The sequence below is a fragment of the Poecilia latipinna genome, unplaced genomic scaffold, assembly GCF_001443285.1.
Source record: "Poecilia latipinna isolate Pla-1442-1.1 unplaced genomic scaffold, P_latipinna-1.0 Scaffold651, whole genome shotgun sequence".
Taxonomy (NCBI): Eukaryota; Metazoa; Chordata; class Actinopteri; order Cyprinodontiformes; family Poeciliidae; genus Poecilia; species Poecilia latipinna.
Window position 1 is genome coordinate 166,588 of NW_015113267.1, and position 25,463 is coordinate 192,050.

Sequence of the window (25,463 nt, forward strand, 5' to 3'; positions counted from 1 at the left end):
ACCGGTTATGATTCTGGAGGCCAAAATATGTTTTAATTTTTTTTTAAGGTTTTGTTGGCTCTAGTGGAGGGTTATGAGAGAGGGGGAAGACATGCGGCAAATGTCGCCAGGTCGGGAATCGAACCTGCGACCACCGGCATAAGGCCTCAAAACATAGGTTGTGCTTTGCCCCTGCGCCACCACAGTTCTCCCGTTTTAACAAATTTAAAACATGTAGCTTCAACTCTAATGACCTTTGGAGAAACCCCCATCAGCCTGAGAATGTAAAAATGCTGCAAACATAAAACTTGGGTTTAGAAATACACCAACTTTAACCATCTTAGCAACAAAATGAATTTGAAAATGGACAATTGAGATGAAACGTTGGGGTTTTCTCTGACATCTAACCTGGCCCAGTCCAGTCTGAACCATTCTGCTGTTTTTATTCAAAGAACTGAAGCACATAAAAATGCTTTGCAGGTTCTTTAATCGAGGTATTAAAATTGAGGAGTTAAAAGCACCGGGTCACATCTTCATCATTCAGCTCCTAAAAGGTCATTTAACACATTTTCTGATGCAATCATGAAATGAAAAGGAAGTTCTTAAGATAAATTTGATAAATGTATTTTAAAAAATCTTTTTTTTATTATTATTTCTAAGCACCAATCTGTTTTTAATATTTAATTGGTGGATTAGTTTAAGAGAAAATGGACAGATTTGAATCTGATTGGTGCATTTCTACAGCCGCAGTCCCTTCGTTTTCAGGAACTTCCTGTTTGTTTCCAGTCACATACAACATATTTTGTGGTTTGGAAACTAAAGACGAACATTGGTGCAGCTGAGCTGACACTGTGAAAATGTCAGTCGTATTGAAAAGGATCACCACGTCAGGAGTGCTGGAGCAGAAATCCTGACACAACGGCACAAACTAAAGCTTGAAGTCTCTCTAAGTCGTTCTGACACCAGAGCTGCTCCTGATCTGCAGGTGACATCTACCTCAAATACCTCCTAACAACATGAGCGGCCCGGCTGGGAACATCACAGAGCAGAACGGGTCCAAAAGCTGCAACTTGAGTGATGGATCAAAGATCGAGGGATAACTCAACCCCAGGTGTCAGAAATCCTGACTGAGCGGTTATGAACTGACCTTGGATCCGACTTTAACTTTGACCTCCAGCACTTTTCCCGGCATCGGCGCCCCCACCTGACCCTTGATGGACTTCTGGGCCTTGGGATGGAACTTCATTTCCTGGAAAAAAGCAGTAAAAGTGTGATTCATCAGTCCGCTCAGTCGTCTGAACTCGCCTGACTCCGTTTATCCTCCCAGCTGCTGGGCCTCCATCCACACTTCAGATTATAACAATGCATATTAATCAGTATTTTAGCATTAAGCATCGATGTAAATATGCAGGAGTTAGCATAACAGCAATAGAAAGAAGCAGAAAACAATACAAACATCATCTATAAGCTAAAATGCCCCAACACAAAAGAACAAAGTCATGTACATATTAGCCTTGTAGATTACTTTGTAGTGTTGGCCTAGTTTCTAGTGAAAATATCTATACTTGAAGTAAAACAATACTAACTTACAACTAACTTTTATCAAATAATTATTCAAAATGTGCGTAACGTGCAATGCAAAGACATGTACCGTAACTTGAACGTATTTTGAAAATAAAGAATATAAATTCGATCTTTTTCTGACCTCCAGCTGAGAGACAAACACACAGAAGTCGACCTGAGTCCTGCTTTTGTCTCCATGAATAAAAATTAGTGGTTCCCTGCGTTGGTGTGGTTTCACACGGTCAGGCCTCAGAATAAAGAGCCTTCTCCTCCTCCGTCTATTAATAGTTCACCCACAGAGATCTATTCATCTCTCTGCCGTCTCATCTATCAGACATCCCTCATTTATCCTTCCTCCGACCGCCGCCATCCGTCAGCATCTCCATAAACCCTCTGCACTCCCTTGGCCGTTCATCATGGCCGCCGTGTTTTCTCCGTACCTTCATGGCCACGGTGTCTTTAACCAGCACCGACCGCAGCTGGCCGTTCAGCTCGAAGAACACCTCCCTCTGGCCGCCCTTGTTCAGGTCGCCCAGCGCCAGAGCCTTGATGTGGAGGGTCTTCCCTCTCTCCAGCTCCACCTGGGCAGAAACGAGAGAGAGGAGGCAGAAATTAGATCGTGCCGGAGAGCGGGAATCACTGCGGCGCCGCTGCAGCCGCTGCTGGAAAGAGATAAAAAAAGAAGTTAGCAACATGAGAAAAGAGCAACGTCGGTGGTGGCGTTGCTGCAACATGTTCCTCTGATGCATTCTGCTGGAGCAGCTTCTGTGTTTTACTACTGCACAATTAAAATCCATCAACCTTGAAGTTCTGTTCAAGTTTAATCCATTCAGAGCATTTTGAAAAATGATCAAACCTAACAGTTTTAACTGGAGGTTTCTCAGGTTTGCTTGGAGATGAGACCAGAGCAATAATCAATACGTCGACGATGAATTAAAACCTTCGTTTCCATCTGCACGGCTTGCTGTTTTCACACTGACCTTAAAATTGCACAAATTGGAATTACATTAATGAATTCACTGAATGGAAACACGCTAATTGTGAAAAAAACTCTAATTTTTTGATAAAAAGTTTCTGAAGTAGAATAAGGAGGTTTTTCAAATTTTTCTAATTTCAAAATTAGTATATTTCACAAAACTTTTTTTGACAATAGAACCACCACTGCATCTGGTTTGACACGTCAACGACGTAAAAGTTGGAAAATGTGACATGACCGTTCTGACTGCACACGCTTTCAAAACTACTGGATCCACACTAAGGATAAAACTATGGACACCACTTTTTTTTTTATTGATCCTTCTTTACATTGTTTTATCATATTTTCCTATCAGAAACAATCTTTCTGGATGAATATAAATGATTTTAAACTTTAACCTACTAGATTTAAGAATCCTTTGCACCAATTTACAAGATCATAAGATGAGCTAGTTTAAGGAAAAGAAAGAACAACTTTGATGTGATGCGCTTAAAGGGCCGGTTGTGCCAGAATGTTGATAAAACATCAATGAATTCTTAAAATTAAACATTATTGAACATCTTTTCAGTCAATAATGTGTAATAGCTCACAGAACCACATGGTCAACAGAAACAATGAGGTTCCAGGAAGAAACCTGTACAACCTGAAGCACAGAGGCAGAATTGTCAGTTTGGGATGCTTTAAGTGAAGCTTGAGTTATGAGACGTCACTGATAAAATGCAACAACTAGATTTCGTTATTCTTTTTCTGATTCTTCGCAGTGAAAATCAAAGTGTTTGTGGTACTAATTTGGAAATATTTGTGCTTATTTATGACGATAAGTGCAACTTTTTATTACTTGCTCTATAGATCATGGACTATAATGTGACATCAAGGTACATCTGAGGCAGCTGTTTAGTACGAGAAAGAAAGTTTTTGACAATTTTTGAGAAAAATCTGCAATACACTCCCAATTATTCGTGATAATTTTTGACTTTGCGTGAATTTCTATGGTAATTCACATGAAACTGGAGGGACTGATAAAAGCCGATAAAAACTGCATAGATTTGATTGCTAATATTTAATGTTTAGTCTAGAACCTGGCGGGCCAGATGTGGCCCACGGGCCTCGAGTTTGACACGTGAATTAGCAGAATGTCCTCAGCGTTAAACATGTACATCAGACTATACTATACAATCACTAAAAAGGCTCAAATGTTGCAAACACTCCAGATGCAGAGTGCAGTCTTAATGGGAACAGCTGTAGGGAGGCGACATGCATCGTCCTTGCCAAAACGTTCCAAGTGTTTGGGAGAAACACCCAAAGGCGGACAAGCGTTCAGATTAAAGGATGTTTCAGAAAGTAGCAGTGATGTTTGCCACCAGATGAGGCAGACAAAGAGAGAAAGAAAGAGGCGTAATAAAAATGGAGATCAGTGCAGATCTGCAGCGGGGAGTATTTCTGTCTGCACCGACTCTTAGCTTGGAATATCAATGGAAAGCAGGCAGCTTGAAATAAACAGAAAGGAGAAGGGTCAGGAATGGCGAGAGGGGGAGGAAAAACAAGCCAGCAGCGGACGTCTGATAAAAGAGAAGCTGAAATGGGTCGATGAAGGAGCTCGATAGTAAAGATGTAGCAGAACAACAACACGGTGACACATGGGAGGCCTGACAAACGCAGAGGCGCTCAGAGGGAATCAGAAAACGTTTCAGGGAGGGATAAATTAAGACGTAAACGTCACGGGGGGGACCTGCAGCGGTGACCAGGGAGGCAAAAGGTGCGTCTTGTGTCAGCACACAAAGACGGAGTAATATCCTTATCTGAGGCGGCGGCGCTACATGTCGAAGGAAACTGTTTACAGATCAGCTAAAGACAGGAGAGACGTTTTCATTTCCTCCAGCCTGACAGTTTCTTTATCTCTGGGATTGTCGGTCTTCCTTTCCAACTCCTTTGTTTGACATCAGAGAGCAGCGGGTAAAAGCCTGTCAGGAATAAGAGCAGCTATTCAGACGCTGTACAGGAGCGCCTCATGAGAGGAATTTAAGTTATTCAATTTGTAGTGAAGCTCATGTTTATCACACACAATGAAGCATTATTAGCCAGTTCGTTTTGGTTAATGATGTTTTTGCCTTACAAATTAAAAACTAGAAACTAAAGGCTTCTGCACATTTTCTGCCACACTTTTTCCTTCCACACAACTTTCTTCTGTAGCAATGACTTCATATGGCTTTCCCTGATTATGAAGTTTGAGGATTTTTGTTTTTGTTTTTGGACAGAATGAGGATTCAATAACTTTGCATCCTTCAGCTCATCTCCATGGTTACGTCGTCTTTTTGACAAAATTCCATGAATCCTGTAAGAGTTTTACTTTTAAATGGGCTTTGCCTCTCAATCCAGTTATACCTGTTCATCTTTCACCTTTCTTAAAATCCAAACATTTTCCTTCCACTAAACTTTCTTTTTAAAAAAAGCATCTTTTTATAAACATAACGTACCCACCATGACAATTAGCGTCATCTGCAGACGATAACATGACATTTGTGTATTGGTTAATTAATACATAATTTTATTTGATCAATCTAGATCAGTCATGTCCAATCTTTTTGCCCTCAGGCCACAAAATTTATTAAATTAAAAATTTGTTTCCTCTTTTTTTTACCTGCTCAAATCTACTTTTTTTTAATCATTAAAGATCCAAAGCATAAATAGGGTACTTAAGTGTTGCCTTATTGATAGAGAGACAGATTTCTTTTGCGTCAGTTTTTTTTTCCTATTTTGATGGTCAAATTTTTAGCATTCAAGACTTGACAAAATTACTTCAGGGGCCACAAATGGCCCCCGCACCACACTTTGGACACCCCTGATCTATACAACATGAGCTTCAGTTTCTGAAAGAAACTTTTCAGTGACGCTCGTATTCATCGGGATGCAGCTGGAATCACGCAGAGATTTTGCTCTAATGTGACGGTGAACACAAAGCTTCTCCCGTCTCAGGTGAAGCTGTTGGGAGAAGTTTGCACCCCGTCGCTAACGGACCGGCGCCAGACACGAGTTCTTACAGATGAAGCTGGCGGTCTGACGCCCACAGCAGCACTTGACATGTTTTCCTACTGCGAGGGCAAATCTGTCTGTCTGGTTTGATGTCTTTGAACGTCCTGGAAATCGTGCCACGTTTCTGATGATGACTAACCCCGGCGATGCTGTAGCCCCGCTGCAGATATGCTAATTACACAGTGCAGCCTTCTGCTTCCTGCATACAGATCAACGCTCTCAGTGCAAACAGAGCTGTCGGACAATAAATCACTATTTCTGTGGAGGAAGCGAGCTGACAGAAGTCCTCCAGTCAGGGTTGTAGAGCAGACTTGGGGGAAAAGGTTAAGGTGGAATCTGTTTCTAGTATTTCATTATTACCACTTCTCCTTTTCTAAGAGTTAATCTGCGTTTCTGCTAAATGAATCGCCTAATGAGCCAAAGCTGTATTTCTGAGACAGGCACATTCAGCTACTAGCTACTCGCTCAGTAGCTTCTTTTTCTTTTCAAAGTAAACGCTATAAAATATCTGAATATCTAAGCTAAATAACATTCTCAGCTTGCTATTTTGGAAAAAGTGCACACAAATGTTGAGTTATAAAATCTGAAGGATAGAGTCCGAGTGCAGCTGACTGAAAACCACAGACAATAGCAACAACACGCATCAGGAGTTATTGATATGCCTTTACAATAGCCATTAGCAGCATGTCGCTGCTAATACCCCTCTGTGTTGCCAAGAGCAACCCCAAAAATAAACTAAAATACAGAGTCTCGCATATGGGAAAGTTTAGGACTCAGATAGGAGAAAAGAAAATATAAAAAAGCTGAAATTAAAGATTCACAGAGGAACTTTGTAGCCAACTTCTGATTGATTTGCAGAGCTTTGACCTGTTTATTCCAGTTATAGTACATTCTAATTTCTCTATAAAAACCAAAAGTTCAAAGAACATTATTTTTATACATATTTTTTATTTTAACGTGTCTGCCAGGGTGGCAGTAAAAAATGTTGAGTGCTGTATAGAGAAGCTCAACAGGTTTATTACTTTCACAAGTGGAGCGTTACGGCTTTCGCTATGATATAAAACTTTATTATTAATTTCTTTGGGTTTATTGCTATATTTAAAAGAGGGAACCAATGAGTAAAAATACAGTTTACATTTTTTATGTAATACTCATGGAAATGTTTGCTGTAGGAGTGGGTAGAGTGTCAAACGTTCCTCTAAATTATGCTTTATATTACTGTTACTCAAATTAATGTCAATAGTACAGTGTGGTGAAAGTACTAATAACAGTATATACTTTTAAAAACTTACTCAACTAAATTATTTAAACCTTTTATTACAAGATGTTTAATACGGTTTAAAATGTCAACACTGATCAATCTGTTCATGTTTTGAAATACTCAACTGCAAAGCTGAATCTCTCACACAGTGTGACGTCACCTCTGCTCCTAATTTAAATAATGATCTATGACCAAAAAGGCTTCTTAAGGCTCCTTATGTTTAGAATTAATGTCTAATAGTTGAAGTTGAAACACATTAAACTATCAGACAACAAGAGATAAGATGGCAATCGTTTTATCACTTGATCTCTTCAATAAATCAGGCAATCATTAATGATTTTAAAATCGCTATGATTAATCATCCTCCAGTTTTTCCTGCCTCCTGTTTGCGCCTCCTGACAGCATCCCTGGTGCATCATGCATGTTTCATATCAGTGATTCATCTGTGGCGTCTATATACAGGCCTCACATGCTGGGAGCATTTACCTAAAGAGGCCCCCCGAGCGCCCGGCTCCAATCTGTTACATTCAGCTGCTTATCGAGGCTACAACTTTCAGATAGAGCTTGAATCTGGTCTTTGATAGGATTTCATTAATGACTTGCGTTACCTGTGGCAGAGAAAGGCTGCCTTCAGAGTCACGGTGTGCACAAGTCTGTCCCTGCTTCTGAAAGCCTGCGTTTATTATTCTGCTCGTATTGTGAGTCATCAGCGTAGCAGTTACAGATGGTTCAGTGATCTTTGTCCTTTTTGTGCGACATGTACACTATGTGTGGGTTAATGATAATGGAGAGGGCTGTCATCAGAGTAATGTAAAAGAGGCGTTGCAGGAATTTTAAATACCTAGAGCTGTTCAGCCTAAAATGCAAGAATCCATGGATGGACTGTAGAAATGTTTAGCTGCTAACAAAACGATGTGGCTTTAGAGTTTTATCGCGATATTTTGTGGTACAATTGTGATGTTGATTTAAAAAAAGATATTTATTACTTATTTGTCATGGCATGGCACAGCATTCATAGTAGGCTATAACAATTCCTCGAATGATTCTAGCACCTCCATTATTAAAATTCCTTGGGGCAAATTTGTCTGCCTCGAAGCTTCGTTAAATTACTATTTATCATTTAGAGCACTGTGTTCTTGCCAGGTGATTGATTATGTTGCGCAACGTTCTTACTTCCGCCTCCGAGTTGGATGTTGCATTAGCAGCACACTATCCAATTTTTAAGTTCATTCTGGGTTTCATTGATTGATAATGTCTGGGTTTTTATAGTTTTTTTTAGCTTAAAGGATTAGCAATCTTAAATTGACTGGCATGATGCCTGGAGTTTGGCAGGTAATTTTATTTATATAGCCCGGCAGCTTTTCTCCTCCCAGAGCTGCTGCCTACTGGCAGCTCAGAGCGAACCGTGGGGAAGAGCGCAGCGGGTGCATTTATACAGGTGAGCAGATACACTGAACATAGTGGGCTGTTGTTCTGTAGTTGATGCTTAACTCAAGTGTAGCTTTATGGACCTTCCCGGTCACAACAAATGAGTGACGGAGCTCATCGCGTGGTACAGAGCTGGTAGATGAGTTTTATGTATGACAAAAGCAGCCAAATTCCAGCGCTAACATGGACAGACAAACTATTAATGTCTGGGCAAAGTGAGAGTTCATCTATTAAATTCACTGAAGATGAATACATAAACTAAAAACTGGTTTATAGACGTTTTTATAAGTGTTGCTCTACTATTAAATTGAATATAATTTCATATTTTTGTATAATTTCTGTCCCGGTTAACTTAAAAATGGAGCTATTATTGTAACAGGTTAATTTTCTAACTACAGAAAAGTAATTGTAGGGATGCACAAATATGAAAAATTGGGCCGATGTTGATATCCGATATTAATACCGCTGATATGGTAGAAATTACCAATATTTTACTTTGTCAAATTTTTTATTTGATTTGTTGCTTAATCGTAAGAACAATCGATAGATTACTCGATGACTAAATTAATAATTTACAACAGTATCAATCTATAGTCCCACAAACACAAATATTGCTCTTGAAAAACATTTCCATTTGAAAAGGGTTCCTTCAGGTCACCACAGACTTAAAATAAAACGTGTTATTTATATCAGTAAGTAACTGCATTTAATCGTTTCCATATTTACTGATATTTATTCATGTTCTCTGGGGTTAAACAAGATACAGATAGAGATGCCTACTTTTAAATATTTAGGATTTTCTATTAAACTTGACTTCTAAGAGACTTTTGAATAGATAAAAGCTCTTTATTTTTATTATAAAAATAAGTCTCACTTTTCCTGTGAAATGGAAACGAAGCCATTCTGGGTAAAACCATTGGAGTGTGACTCTTTTCATAGAGCATATCTAAAATATTAAAAACAAAATGCAGCTGGAGAAGCTCAAGTGCCAGGAGCAATGCTACTTGACACTACTGGCTGGTGAATTCAAAAGAGCCAATCCAGGAGCAGCATTTACTCTCCTCTATGCTGATTGGCTGATCCTCCAAGATCGGACACAAGGAAAACCGTTGATGTTAGCTTTTGTTAAGAGTTTCTACTGTGCGTATAATTCATATCAAGCTGTGTTTAATGTTTGAACTACTAAAAAATTGCAGTTATAAGATATTTTGGAGGGATTTTTAAGTATACATTTTTCACTGCATCCATTTTTATATGTAAACAAAATTATATCCTTTGTTGAATTGACATTTTGACAAAAGAGAGCTCCAGGAATTGAAATGTAAAATAAAGTTTTGGGGTTTTCTGTAAAACTCCAACCTTTAAATTAGAAAAACTGGAGTCCTTATTCGGAAAAATGCTTCTGCACTGCAAAAATACAAAATCTTACTAAGTAATTTTGTCGAGTTTCTAGTGCAAATATCTCAGTTCACTTGAAATAAGACAAAATATTTCATAAGATATACTGGCTTGTTTTAAGTCAGTAAGTCCTTAATATTGAACAGTTCTAGTTCCACTGGCAGATTAATTTATTATAAGACATTTTTCCCCATGTCAAAAATGAAATAATCTGTACTTATAGTTCTCTTAAGGAATTATTGACTTAAAACAAGCTTCCATCTTGTCTTACTTCAAGTGTACTAAGATATCTGAACTAGAGAGTAAAACACTTGGTGGGATTGTATTTTTGCAGTGTAGGTATGGTTTCCTGTAACCTTCTGCTTTATTTTGGCAGTATGATAGAGATCTGTGTCACCAATGGGGCCAGACTGGTTAGATGGAAAAGTTTGTGTTTGTACGGTGTTATGTTTATTGGCTCGTGAGCCTAACGAGGTTTGAGCCAACCTAATTTGGCAGAAGGAAGCAGAGATGAGATTTAAATTACTCTGCAAAACTTTTCAGAAATACGTCTGAAATGCGTTCGTGCAGCACAAAAACAGAGCAGCCCAGTGTTGAGATTTGAAATGAACTACTGAACGTAAGTAAAGGATTACTGAAAGAGCTTTTTCTTTCTTTACACACAACTCTGAGGCCATCAGCAGCTCCCTGCCTCCACTGTAGTGTGGTGCTTAAAAAGATTTGCTCCTTAAATCTGCCCTGATAACCACTCAGCCTGTCTCGGTAGCAAAGTGTTATCTCTCTCCGTCTGTGCTTTGTCCCGACCTCCTGCGGTTCAACAAATCAGCCAGCGCTGCAAAAGCTGCCACGCTCCACCGCAGAAATAAACATCTCTCTTAGGAGCGCCTAATAATTACCCAGGCAACCTGACAAACACCGCCACCTACATGATGCGTCTGCTCACACTTCACCGTCTCGTGAGAGGAGCCGCGCTGAGCCAGGCGGCCCCTCGGAGCCGGTTAGCTCGGATTAACAGCTTTCTGATCACCGGGTCATCAATATTTAACACGCAGATTCAGAGTGATCAAAATACTGTAAAGAAAAAGTGCAATCAGAGGACTTTGATCCAATATTTACTGTAGACGGTTGGACTGCTGTAATTAACTGAGCTTTAAAATGATTATAAGACCATGAGCCTGCAGGCAGGAGTTAAATCAGAATTTCATGCTGCTTGTTTTAAACTAAATGCTGTTTTTAATTGACATTACTTTTCAGATAAATCAAGAAGTCTTAAAAATGTAAAGCTGGTTTTTAGTCATGTGAAAAACAGAATTTTTAAAGATAACCTGACACCGGCAGTGATTTTAATCTGTGTATTATTGAAGATAATAAGTTTAACTACTGATATGTGTTGCTACAGTCCATCTGGCTTCAGATGTGGATATTTTGTCTGGAAATGACTCCAAAATAAAACTTTTTTTTAGGCGGTGACAACATATTTTTCCTTTTTATTTTAAACTTTTAAACATTGCAGCAACATGTTTACTCGCAATATTGCGTGTTTGACAGATTCAGTGAAATGCAGGTCAGATGTTTGGGTTTGGCATTACCGCACATTTCCAAAGACGACGCAAACACAAACTAAATCCACGAATAACTGCGACTTATTGCGTTTTGAACAGAATACGATGCAATTCAGGCGAAGCAGTGATACAATGCACTGCATCTGAATGATGAGACAAAATATTTGGTTTATTACACCGAAAAGAGAAATTGGCGATATTTTTTGGGAAATCTAAAGGGTTTTTTTTGTACATAATTTATTGTAGAAATTAAAAAATGATTTGGTTCAGGTTTGACTGATCCAAATATTCAGTTTTGCTCAAAGCAGTACAAGTTTATCATTATTTTATCATTTCACAAACTGTTTTAAAGAGTCTCTTTAAAGTGTAGAAACATCCAGTTCTGGTTTGATTCATATAAATATTTCAGATTTGGACAGATTTCACTTTCACTGGAAATATCCTGGTGAATTATTCCTGCAGGTTTCAACACATTCATAAGCTACTAGAAGTAAAATCTACCAAATAAAATACACATTTATCATAAATACACCAAAATAAATCTGAGGAGTTTGATAAATCTGAAGCTTTTAGCAGCTCAGCAATAAGGTTTTTTTTAAATTATGAACAAAATGAAGGCTTTTAATATCTGCTTTAAAACTTTAAAATCTAAACTTTCTGACATCATTTGCTGCAGTAAACAAAAACCTAATTAATGTTATCGTAACTGAGGCTGTGGAGAGAATAAATATTTTACAAAATGTTAAATCATCAAAAGTAGTTCACACCTTGTAGAAAAGCAATCCATAAATAACCTTAAATGGCAAAAGAGTAGAAAGAGACTTGAAATTTTGCGTTATTCTAATAAAGTTGTACAATTTTCTTATATTTCTGGCTTTAAAAAATGTCCTCCAGAACGCATTTCGTTTTCTCCTGGTGTACAGTTCAAGATTTCTCACCATTATTTGGGTAAAATAACCTGAAATCTACTTTAAATTGGTGCAATTGTTAAAAACCACTTTAAAAGGTAAAGTAAAAACGTTAAAACATTCGTTTACTGTGAGAGATTCACTTTTTGAAGAAACAAATCTAAAAAAAATATCTAATTTTCACGATGAGACTGTTTGAAATTATATTTTCTTATGTCGTCATTCCTGTTAGGGAAGAAAATGGAGAACGGCGTATTTATCTACCCTAAATTAGCAACACCAACATATAAACAGAGTGGAAGCAGAGCTGCCTCAGTCCTCATAAACAAAGAATCAATGAACATCAGAGCCAGTCTGCCGAAACGAGCCTGTAATTAAACACTGTTACCATTCGGTCGCTCAGAATGAGTAAAATCTCTCCACGCGAACACAGTGAGAACTTAAAAAAGAATCAAAGAAAACATGTAGGAGCTGCAGCTTTGAGCTGAATGATGCGTTTTCCTTATTATGTTATTTAATGCTGCTGAAAAGATGAGCTCTCTGAATGCTGTGAAAGGCAACCAGAGAGCACAAAGGTCATGGTTTCATGGTTTTTCTTTCCCACAAATGCAGATGAACATCGGTGAACATCAGGGCTTTTCACTTTGGTTTCAGCAAAAGAAACAAAAAATATTCATGATATTACAGCGAAGGGGAAAGGTTGTTCATATTCAACTAACCCTGCAGCTGAGTTCAGAACCTCGCTTTTTCAAAAATCCTGCTAAATGTGCATTTTAATCACTTGTATTTGCCTCTCTTATTTAAACTGAAGTACATGCAAAGAAATGAAACCAAAGCTGTGATACATGGGGATATTTATTACTGTTATTTTTTATCTTATTTAAAGGTGGAAAACGTCAGACGACCACAAAAACATAACAGCTGATTACAGAGTCGATCCATGATGCTTTCCCACCAGATTTGTTTAAGCCTTTTTTATACAATATTAGAAATGCATTAAAAGATGCAAATAATAAACTTAAATTCCCATTTTAAATAAGAAAATGCAACAACATAGTATCCATTTAGCTTGATTATTTGTAGCAAAGGATGCATCTACAACTAAAACATTCTTCTACCATGTGAAAAACTCAGTCAATAATAATTGGATAGCATAATCTGTTTATTTTTACAGTATTTGAATGACGTGAAGCTAAAACTGTGACTTGAGGAGTTTTGTGTAGAATATATTCACTAATAAAGACGGTTTCCATCTTAAATGCTCATTTTTACAGTTTTGGTTTGCTTACTACTCTGACTATGGCGTTCTTTCAGCAGTTAACCTTTTTTGAGTCCATTTAGTAAATTAATACTAAATTAAATGACAACTACAGCTCTGGAAGAGACCACTTAAAATGATCAGTTCTATGATTTTACTCTTTATAGGTAGGTATAGGTTTGAGTAAAGTTAACATTGTTCTTTTGCTCTATGAACTATTGACAGCATGTCTCTAAAATTACAAGCAAATATTTAGTATTTGCAGAAAATGAGAAATGGTCAAAATAAGTAAAGAGATGCAGAACCTTCAGACCTCAAACAATGTAAAGAAAACAAGTTCATATTCATGTAGAAACAACAAAACTGATGTTTTAACACATAAATCAATATTTGGTGGAATAACCAGGAGGTTTTCAGTGCAGTGGGCTCTATATATCCAATAATCGATTAATCTGATTAATCGTTTCAGCCTGCTACTACTCCAGCCCTCCTTATGCAACACCACATCTAGATCTGCAGACACAAAGCCGCTCCGGCTCCTCTGTACTTTTCCATCAGAGTCCTTAAAGTAAAAATATCGTCTCCTTCTGGGCAGGAAACCATATTGATCCTCACTTCTGACCCAACCCTCGCTCCCACAGCTTCATTGTATGACTCATTAGCTTTATTCCTCTACAGTTGCCACCATTCTGTACGTCTTGTTTTTAAACCTCCTCACCACAAAATGTTCAGCAATATTGAGCCTTTTTCCCAGCATTTTCTCTGCTGCTCTCTAAAGCTGCCCCCCAGGACGCCCGTCGTCATCCTCTAAAAACAGCAGTCGCTGTTGTCTGTTGCTCAGGTTACCGCCAGCTGTCTGTCTCTGTTCGGCTCTTTCTTCAGTCTGGATTTAAACTCTTCAGTCGTAACTTTTTGCTCATCAAACAGCTCTCTGCTGTCAGTCTTGTGAAATGCCCCCCACTGAGCTGCACTTTCTGGTTTAAAAAAAAAAAGCCCAGTACAGAGAGGAACTTTCTGTCAGAATCAAAAGTCTGCAGAATATTTCTGCTGAGTTCATTCAGTTGTAAAGGTTAAGCCAGGCCGGCTGCAGATGCCAATACATCAAGAGGAAAGTTTTAGATTTTACTCCTTTGCTCCTCTATTTATATGCAAAAAGAATTTGACCTGATATTGTGTCCCCTTTTCAATCTATATTCCACCCACGACAAAATATAGAGCAGACAAACTGCAATCTTAACAAGTCAGTGTAAATTAGTTTTTTCTCACCCAATCTCTCCTAACTTGCTGTTTCTTGCAGTTTATCACATTCGCACAATTCTCCAGACTTCTCAGTCCTTTACAGCGTTATAACATCTAAAAATATAAATATTCTCTACAAACTTTGGGTAGATGTAGCTTTGTAGTGTTTCTAAATTATATTTTACTTAATTTATAGGGGCAGAAGCTGCCCCTATAGCTGCTGTTTATTTTAATACATACAGTGAACCTGAGTGTGTTTGTCGTGAAGTCAACCTACATGACCAGAGATGAATAGAAAGGTTACACAGTCATTATCAGAGATAACCGTCTTTTAAAATGTATGACTTGTGTTTCAAGCACATTATAAGACCTTCAGGAGTGAAAACAATACACTTTTTATCTAAAAATTATGACCAAAACCATGAAACAGAGCTACACAAGAGAATAAAGTCCATTTATAGCTGTGGTTCCTAACCTTTTTTGAGGTACTGAACCCACCAGTTTCATATGCGCATTCACCAAACCCTTCTGTAGTGATAAATAAAATAGGATTTCTCCCCCAAACTCAAGACATAGGGGTGATCTACCTTAAGATCACTAAGTCTTCTTAAAAGGTAGACTCTCTGAGAACAGTTCTTCAAACTATAGTCAGTGTTTTCAGCAAAGTTGAGCTGACTGTCCAGGAACGACCCAAGGTATTTAAAATTTGGCACAGTTTCAACAGGCTGGCCATCGAGAGAAACTGGAACCACTTTAAGGTCTTGTTTAGATCATTTAATTAGCTCTACATTATTAAGATGATGAAAAATTAATAATAATAAATAAAGACTTTGTGGTATTCTGATTTAGTAATGTAATTATATTAGTTGTGTTACCACTCCACACCACTAGAGGCACTAGCAGGCCCAAAAAGATGCGACTAAGGTTTAGATTTAGAAGTACACCGAAAGCTACAGAATTTGGTAATCAGTGCTCCTCCGCAGCTCTGATTGGCTCAGCAATGTAACGTGATCCTCTGCAGCAAGTGATGGCAAAGTGGGGCGTCATCACGACTTTACACAAGTGTGTCTTTACCTCCGCGGCAGAGGCTCCGCCGAACCCCTGGGGTTCGATCGAACCCAGGTTAAGAACCACTGATTTATAGCAAGGCCTAACAATCTAAATTCCCTTCAAACAGAAAATATATACCTTCATAAGATTTGTATTAAATGTTTTAGCTTGCAGATGATATAACAAGTGTGTTAATATCTAAAGATACCTCAAACTCCTCTGCAATCTTGGGTCCATCCAGGAACAGCCTGGTGCTGAGGCAGTCCACCGGGCCAAAGTTAGCTGAATGAACAGAGGAGGAGATAAAATAAGCGGGCCTAAAAGTTTGTATTGTTGTTAGATTACCTTAACATTTACATGGAAGTGTCATAATCACACAAAGAGGCTGGGAGCAGATGCGGTGTGGGAAAAAAGAGAGACTAATATTATAAACCGGAGGTGTAATTAGCAGAAACTCAGATGAGATTAGCTCTGTGGCCGTGTACATTCTTCAGCGAAGCTGTGAATAAAACACCTCGGGCTAATTATCGAGCCTCGTAAAGGAGCAGCGGTGGTTTCTTCTGAACACTGCAATAAAGCCGAGGTTAATCCAGGTACCTGAATGATGCCGGAGCTGCCTGGATCCAACTGAATCATTCACAAGCGCCGACTCTAAAATGCCAAACAAAATCTTTTCCAGCCAGTGGTCTAATGTATTTCCAGCTACAGTCGCAAAACATCAGCACTAAGGGTTGAATTAAAAGCCAACACTGATCCAGCAGCAGGGCTGCTCACTCACAAGTGAACTCCTTGAACTCCTGGAACACCTTGGGGTACATGGCTGCTGACATCACATCCTCCGGGGTGATGTCATCCCCATGCGCGGCTCGGAGTTTGTCCTCCAGGGCCTTGAAGTCCATCGGTGACAGAGAGGCGCCGGGACGACCTTCGATACGTGGAAGGGACTTCAGCACCTGGGATTAAACACCGTGAGAGAATTTAGGAAAACCAAAATAAAACATACATACGTTTCCTGCAGAAAGCCTTTACAAACAAATGAACCTTGAAATGCCTTGAATCTGAAACCAAGTCCTCCAGAGAAACTAAAGCAGCCAACCAATGTAACTCTCTAGTATTACACCGATTTGGTAACATTTTATTTGAAGGGGTGTGCATAAGACAAACATGAAGGAGTTCATGGATGTTTGTCATTCAGTAAATATCGACACTTTTAATGGAAGTTTTAATGCAACGTTGCGTAAAATGTTGTCCTTCTATCACCTGAAGAACATTTCCAGGATTAAAGGACTAATGTCTCAAGATGCAGAGAAGCTCATCCATGCGTTTATCTTTAGTCACACTGATTACTGTTCAGTACCTTCACAGACCTGCCTAAAAAGATCAATTTGGTTTTAGTCAGAACGCTGCTGCTGGAGTTCTGACTAAAACCAGGAAGTTAGAGCACATCACATCAGATCTAAAGTCCCTACACTGACAGAACAGACTTTAAAATACTCCTGTTTATAAATAACTGAACGGCTTAGGTGCTATACAAATAAAATTTCATTTGATTTGATGATTTCCCGAATGACACTTCATGACAACGAACATTCTTGTTCATGTTTGTCTTCTGCACAGCCCTTCAAATGGAGTGTTGCCCACAGACTGCTTTTAGCTGCTCTTATTTTAATTCAGTTTTCGCTCCTTACAGACAAAGCAAATCAAACCCCCAAAGAAGAAGCTGGAGCTGACTGAAGAAAATAAACTCATTGTTTTATTCATTCTCAAACTAGAGTAGCTGCAACATGTTGCTTACATTCCTCCAGCTGATGGGATCTGCTGTGGAATCAATATCAGCTTTTAGTCTTCAATATGTTTCATTGACGGTGGAAGAAAATGTGTCGTATTCATGCGTGCCTGTCACCACGCATACGTGACTGAATCAGATCCAATTCATCTGGACTGCTGGTTAAAAACAGTCCACAATCTATCTTTTCATTGAGACTTTGTTGCATTAAAATCTGAAGAAAAATCCACTCCGTCGAGCTCCTCTTAGGAGAAATCCGGTTCAGCGAGGTCTGTGTGATCCGTAGGCAGACTGCAGCGGGTCAAACATGTTCAGGATTTATGACGTCTTAGTTTTTCAAAGCATCTTCACTGAGAAGGTCTGACCCATATGGCCAGACTTGGAAAAGTGGGTTGGTACTTTGAAAGCCTTTGAGAGCCACTGCAGTGCAGGGAGACGCAGACCACCACAGATATTCATATTTCCACATATTCACTCAGATATCATAAGCAACTTGGTGTTATGAGGAGACATGACAAAGTTTACATATGAAGTCAAACTGGGTTTATAGGTTCAGCTGTAAATAGTGATGGTACCTGCTGCTCTCTGCGCTGCGTCAGCCTCCATAAACAGTATGATGTGCTAGCTCTACTTTTGCACTTCTTGTTCCTTTAATTGGGTCGATAAAGGGGAAATAAGTCAGAACTTTTATCGTTAGTGTCTATGAACCGACTCCAGCTCCTGATGAAAGCTGTTCTTTGCTCTCGACCAGCTAGGAGTCGGTGCTGGAATCGGTCCTGCCTTACGACCCACGAACTGAACAGAAAGACAGCGAAGGCAGCGAAGTCAGAACTGGTTCTTATCTGCACAACCAATGGATGGAAGCGTCCAAGCGTAATCAGAGAAGGTTTAGTGGAAGAAAAAAAGAGGGCGTGTGTTAGAAAAATGTCCTCGGGTTAACGCTGCTTCCGGTTTGTCACCTGGATTTGCTGTCAGATGTGAGGTAACAGCGTTCTAGTTCTAGACGTTGAGATTTCAAAATGGCGGCGCCCATAAACATTGTTGGCAAAAGCTTTTAAACATCATTTTAAACTTTACTTTCCAAAAGCAAACATCACTTTTAATTTGTCCAGTTTAGAGTTGCAGGCGCTACATGTAAAACTGATTTCAGACACACTCGTGTGTGTCTTGTAAAATAAACAAGTCTCCACCACAGTTTACTACTCTGGATGAGAGAAGCGGCCATATTGAAACGTGCAAAAGTTCTAACTGGGAGTAGTGGAGTTGCTCCAAGCTTCCCAGTGGGAAATCCAGTGGAACAAGACATTTCTTCCTGTTTTATAAGTTAAAATGTTTTGTTCCACTGGCAGATCTCACTTTTAATTAGCACTTTTTCATCAATATTAAGAAGTTATTGACTTAAAACAAGCCCGTCTTGCTTGCTGAAAAGCTTCTTGTAAGTTATTTTGTCTTATTTCAAGTGTAATAAGACATTTGAACTAACGATTAGACAAATATACTTGGTTAGAGCTCGTATTTTTTGCAGTGAAGTTGATGTCGTCCATGCAGTCCAAGTATTGGCATCCACTGTTCAGTACATGAGTTTCAGCAGGTTGATGTTTTTGTGCTGAAATTCTGATTTCTACTAGTTTTATGCCATATTCAGATTTGGAGAGAATTAATCAAAATTAGGAGAAATATTTGAAATATAAGCTATACATTGAAGTAAATTATTTAATTGATATATTTTGTCTTTTTTTTTTTTTTTGAATATCTGGAGTTTTCAGCTCATTTCCAGGTGGAGGCCGGAGAGCAGAATGAATCTCGGTACAATTTAATCTGTCTCCCTCAGTGTTTCCTGCAAGAAGCAGCTTATAGCTCACCTCCACGGCTCGCTGTACGAGTCAGAATTAGTTAAACAGAATCGCTGCTAATCATCGCCCCCAGCTCACATACTTTTGTTAATTTTGTGTAAGTAGAGCCGTGTGTGTTTAGATAAAGACTCACACGATGCAGTCTCCTGGGTTGACACTGAGCAACTGTGTGTTTGAATATCATTAAAACCGCTGCTGTATCTTATCAGTGGGTGTGCGTGCATGCGTGTGTGCGTGTGTGTGTGTGTGTGTGTGTGTGTGTGTGTTAGCTCGCGCCTTGTGGAAATGTGCAGACAAAGGAGACGGTGCAACGCCATTAGTCACAGGGCGAGCAGTTCAGAGATAGCTGAGTCATTTGTGTTTGAGAGAGAGACTTCAAAGATGGCAGGCTCGCTGGAGTCCCTGCTCGTTAACGTCTTCTCCTCCGAGGACGTCTTCCGCTGAAACTCACTGATTGTTGAAGTGTGGGACACGTACAGACAACGGCAGAGTGTGTGGGAAAGTGCCTGTGTTAACAAATGAACCTCAAATTAAAAGGTATGTAAATTAGTCACAGCTAATGCACCAAAAGACGAGGAGTCACAATCAGATTAATACGAAACGAGCCGCTTCCCTGTTGCTAAAAACAAAGTGACAGGGAGGCAAAAACAAGCAAATTTCAGGTGATTAAAAGGTAATTACTTAAACACATCGAGGGAATAAAGACGGTGATTTCTGTATCTCTCTCGGGGAGAACTTATACTTTAAGCAAACTTTTCAAATTAAATGCAAAGATTTTGTTGATATTTATAGTTCAAGATTTACTCAGAAAAGAGAAAAAATGTTTGCTTTGCATCTGATGCACCGTTTAAAAACGAATGACTCATCAGGACAGAAGAGCAGAGAAAACTGGAGAAAATTACCTTTCAAATTCAAAAGTGCATCTAACAGCATTGATTGTTGAACACTGCCAGCAGTGAAAAAGATGCAGATCAAAACCGTCCGCCAGGTTTTACACGGACAAACAGCATGTCAGTTTCCATGCAGTCAATACGAAAACATATAATCTCATCAGAATCAAAACTTTTCTTTTAGACACAAACAATAAACCCGTTTTTTTTTTTGTTTTTTTACTTTAAATTCCACCTGCAAACATTTGCCTGCTTTCTGGTAACCCAAATCGCTCAGCAGAACTTTTAGCAGTTAAATAAATTCAACGTTTCTAATGACAGCTTAATGTTAGCTAGCTTTATACATTTAAAACCCAGTTCTGATGTGTGCTGATGATCACAATCCTCACTGATTACTCAGCTGAGTCCAAGTCTCCACCATCAAACTCAGATGGTGGAAAACAGATTAGTATATTTTAGAACAATCAGAGTTTGAGTTTACAACGTCAGCATCGTCCTGGACTGATGTTGACGTTGTAGCTAGATATCTTTAAGATTTAAATTAGTAGCTGTTTATTAATCCAGGTAAATGTTTGAGGTTAAACTGAGTTTTTCCACAGAGACAATGTCCTTCCAGAGGAATAAGAAAGTTTGAGCCGTTTGAGCCACGATGACAGGAAGTGCGCTTGGATGAGCCAGAAGGAAGTTTTGAAACCCAGAAGTTTATTTAATTAATCTGCTAACAGGGATACTGGTTATGGCATAGACAATCTGCAAAAATACTAAATCTTAGTACGCTTCATGCAACTTTTCAGCAAGAAATATGAGCTTTTTTTAGGTCAATAATTAGCAAATAAATTATCTTATAGCAGGATATTTTTCCCTTGTTACAAGTGAAATAATCTACCAATGGAACTGGTACTTTTTGATCAATATTAAAGATATAATGATTTAAAACAATCTCATATTTCTTTCTGAACAGTTACTTTTAGGTTAGTTTTGTTTTATTCCAGGCGTACTAAGATATTTGCATTAGAAACCAGACCAAACGTACTCGGTAAAATGCTGGGTTTTTTGTTTTAGTGCAGCAGATCCACTGGAAAATGATGCCAGAGACATTCAAACTGGTTTTAAAATTAAAAAATGAGGCTAATATTGAATCTTTTAGAATTATCCTTGACCTAAAGTACTGAAAAGATAGCCAAACTCTGCTAATAAGAGTGGTTAAATATCCGTTGATACACGTGAATGTTGAATTTAAATGTCAGATCTCAACTTTCCAAAATATATTACAGTTGTTCTTTTGTAAATTTGTCCTGCCCTGTTCAATTAACTGTTCAAATAATTCATTATAAGCCTAGCGTTAAGATAACATTCGTGCTGATGAGTACAAGTGGATCATCATGACCTGTCCAGGCTGTCGACTCCAGGGATGGTAAACGACAAACATCTGATCCAGAATCAGGAGCGGGATGAATAAATGCCAAGGTGAGCAGGATGACAGGAGTTAGAATCACAAAAGCAGGGAAACAATTACCTGGAAGACCTGGCCAGAAACTGGACAGACAAGCCTATAATGCAGCAATTTAGCAACAAACCAGAGTGAAAGCAAACATGAAGCAGACAGGAGAGATTATTAAAATCCTTCGGTTTCTGCAGAGATGCAAGTGTTCAAGCTGTTGGCAGCCTCAGAGTAAAAAAAATGGCTGACCTTTAAAAAGAGCAGGTATTGTCTCTCAGCCGATATTTCATATTTTACATACAGCTCAGTGTGTGTGAGTGAGTGTGTAAGTGGGCAAACCAACAGATTTCTTCTTCTAAAACACTATTTTTCTTTCTGTAAATGTCAAGTTCCCTCAGATCTGTTGGATGGAGATCGGAACAGCGTGACACACTTCTCTTCATTCACGTGTTGAGATTCTGCGAGGCTGCCAAACGGGCTGACGGCCTCTGACGTGCAGCACGAGGCTCTACCTGGCTGATTGCTGACGCGGAGGAAGGAGAACAGACACCAGGATGAAAGGAAGACAGAGAGAGCGGGGTTTTGTTTCCATCCTCTGAAGGACTCCGTCAGATGTAAGCAGAGCGTCTTTGGTTTAGATTTTTTTTATATCAATACATGAGCACAGGTTTGTAAACATGCATTTAGCTTGACGTTTCTCATAAAAGAGCAAAAGTGTTCAAGTTCAACAGCATTTTCAGTCAACTTTGGTTTTGTTCAGGTAGATTTGAGGTTCTCTGTGGCTGCGACGATTCCTCCAGTGAGTCGAAACAATATCTGCCTCAAAGCTCCGTTAAATTATGTTTTATTATTTAGCGCACCGTGTTGCATCTGGGTGATTATTTATGTTGCGCAATGCTCTCTTTTCCGCCTCTGAGCTGCTGCTAAGTGCTAGCAGCACAACATCTACAAAATTTTTAATGAGTTTGCCACGGCAGCTTCCTCCCACAGTCCAAAAACAAGACTTTTAGGTTATATATGTTTATTTTATACTCATGGGGGGGAAACTGCTGACTCAGCACCAACTCCCTCCTGCGGGAGGTTAAACCACATAAAGCCACTGAAACCGAAGCTGGCTCTTCAATGTGCCATTTCAGTGGATATTAATGAAAGCTTAGTGGAGGGAAAAAGTCTACCTTTACTTTAGATATTTCTGTATTAAGTTACTTTTATTGGTCTTCTACGATATTTAAATTTGGGATTTTCATTTGCAACATATAAAATAAATATTAAGGCCATGTTTGATTTAAACTTTATGAATTAAATTGTTGTTTTGATGATAGATTATGAATTAAATGTACCTGTAGACTGCATGTAAATAGTAGATATTCACTTAATTGGTTGTCAAAGAATATTCTGCAGCAGATGGCTGCTTTTTCTACCCAAAGCTGTTCAGGATAAAATGATAACTTCATAAATCCGAAGTGCAAATGAATTAAATGACCAGAAGCATCCACGCATGTTTGATTCCTAACTCCAGTACCTTGGATCTGAAGGGCTCGGGGAATCCACCGTGCGGTATTCCGACGTATCCCTGCAGGAACTCGACCACGGACTGGGGGAAGGACAGCTCGTCCGCCCGCTCCTCCACCTCCGCCCTGGTCAGGTTGTTCTGCACCATGAACTGAGCCAGATCTCCAACGATCTTGGAGGACGGAGTCACCTAGGGAAAGAGAGGAGCGTTGGTGTTAAAGAGCCTGTTCTAGGTAAAGACCAGACAGAGCCACATTATCTCAAGCCAACAGGGGGCGCTGTTTGTTTGTTTCCTGGTAAAATAAAATTCAGAAATTCAGTGGAAGAACGAACTGATAGTTTAAACATTCATCTATTTACTGTCTTAATAATCACACTGATATGAGATATTTCACTCTCAGGAACCTCTCATTACTTGCTTTATATAGACTGTGGTGGTGGCAGCATTATGCTATGGGGATGCTGTTTCAAAAGAAGAAGATTGTTGTAGCTAAATGCACATAGAGAAATTCTGGAAGGTTTATCTTCCAGCAAAACGACACTTATGTGTTTGAATGGTGTCCTAGTCAAAGTCATGATCTTGGAAAAAAATCAAAGTCAAAATCTTGATCTTGTTAAGACTTAAATATTAATGTTCAGAGATGTTCTCCACCTAATCTGACTGAACTTGAGCTATTTTGCAAATAGCTCAAGTTCAAATAGAAGCCAGCTTGAGGGATTATTCAAAACGTTTGCAGCTATAATCACAACTGAATACGACTCTACTGAATGAAAATGCATGCCACACCTTTCAGATTTAAAATGAATGTCCTTTGATCTATCAGGTAAAATTAAAATCCATCAGAGTTTGGGACCAAAACTCAAACTCAAAGGGGGAAAAATAATTTCTCAGGGTTTAAAAATAAACCAGAACATAAAGCAGCGGAAAATGAAAGACGAATTAAAATCACAAGCAATATTTTTTATGTTCCATAATTACGGCAGCAGTTCCTGCTGCATAACGTTGATTAGCTGACGCCTTGCTGGCGGAACGGGACACTGATGGGAATATCGACTGGAGAAATTGCTCCTCTGTTATAATGAAGAGACGGATTCAAAGCTGCTTTCTTCTGGGGAATCAGAGCTTCAAAAAGGGCGGAAAGAGTCGACTTAATCTGTAACCACCAGACTGCACCCACCGCACTGTTCCACAGTTTCTACCCAAAACTTCAACCTGTAAGTGCAACGGGAAAGATTGGAGGGAAACCCTTTAAACTGAAAACTCTGCACCGTGCAGGAAGCGAATAAAAAGAGCCTGAGAATAAAAAGAGCCTGAGAATAAAAAGAGCCTGAGAATAAAAAGAGCCTGAGAATAAAAAGAGCCTGAGCAGGTGTGGATTCAGTGAAACATTTTCCTGCTGACGAGACGTCCTGAGTGAAACCTGAAGCGCTCTCACTCCTCAGGGATTTCCTCAATCTTCTGGGGTTTGGGTGCTTGTCGAAGCACGATACAAATAAGAAATACTCCCTGATAAATGAGGAGAGTGTACACTTTGCTGCTACAAAACCTACATCTTGGTTTGACTGGCATTTGAAAAGATAATGATGGATTCCTCTCCCTTTTGTTTGCAGGAAGGCTTAAGTGATTTGAATGGGTTTTTAAAATCCCTGGAGAGGCCATTATGTTGGAAATGCTGAGCAAAAGTTCATGTCGGAGTTGCCTTAACATACAGCAGAACCAATCTGCCTTTGTCCTTTCACCGCCATGTTGAAATTGGTTTGTCGTGTTTAAAATTAATTTTACAAATGAGCGTTCGTACATTGTGAACAGCCTTTTTACAAGGTGGGTCAGATCTGAAGTCTCGGTGTGGATCAAAGCATTTTTAGACCATAATAATCATCATTTCTTCTGATTTTATGTCAGATTCGTCACTTTTTCCTCTTCTTTTATATTCAATCCTCTCCCGTTTCCTGCCTTCTTTTTCACAGCCCAAATATTTATTATTCCTGGATCCACAGTGACATCAAGACTGTTGATATTTGTTGATAAACCAGACACCTCTGACTTCAATATCAGATATATTAACTCTGAACCTTTGAGTGTTTTCTTGAAAAAAGGTGAATAATATCCAAACTTCTTCTAAAAGTCCTTTGTAGTTTGAGAGGTAGCTGAAATAAATGTTCTTTATAAGCTTTTATTTTGTTGTTCAGTCTGCAGACAAGCAATTTACAGAACCTACTGATCACTGTTGCTATGAAACTGATGAAAAATAACTGAATATCGTTTAATTTCAATATGGAACTTGTATATAATAAAGAAACTTTCAAGTCTTGTGAGAAAAAAAGCAGC

At 38.9% G+C, this 25,463-nt stretch overlaps 1 protein-coding gene across 1 annotated transcript in view; it reads right to left on the reverse strand.

The window, feature by feature from the left end:
- pcxb (pyruvate carboxylase b) overlaps window positions 1-25,463 on the reverse strand; it is a gene marked incomplete at its 5' end in the record, with an annotated part of 83,600 nt that overhangs the window by 5,844 nt on the left and 52,293 nt on the right. The window contains 5 exons of the mRNA XM_015043853.1: window positions 1,127-1,228; window positions 1,983-2,123; window positions 15,861-15,934; window positions 16,431-16,605; window positions 23,145-23,324. Of these exons, the coding sequence (XP_014899339.1) occupies window positions 1,127-1,228; window positions 1,983-2,123; window positions 15,861-15,934; window positions 16,431-16,605; window positions 23,145-23,324 (672 nt within the window). The remainder of the gene's footprint in view (window positions 1-1,126; window positions 1,229-1,982; window positions 2,124-15,860; window positions 15,935-16,430; window positions 16,606-23,144; window positions 23,325-25,463) is intronic.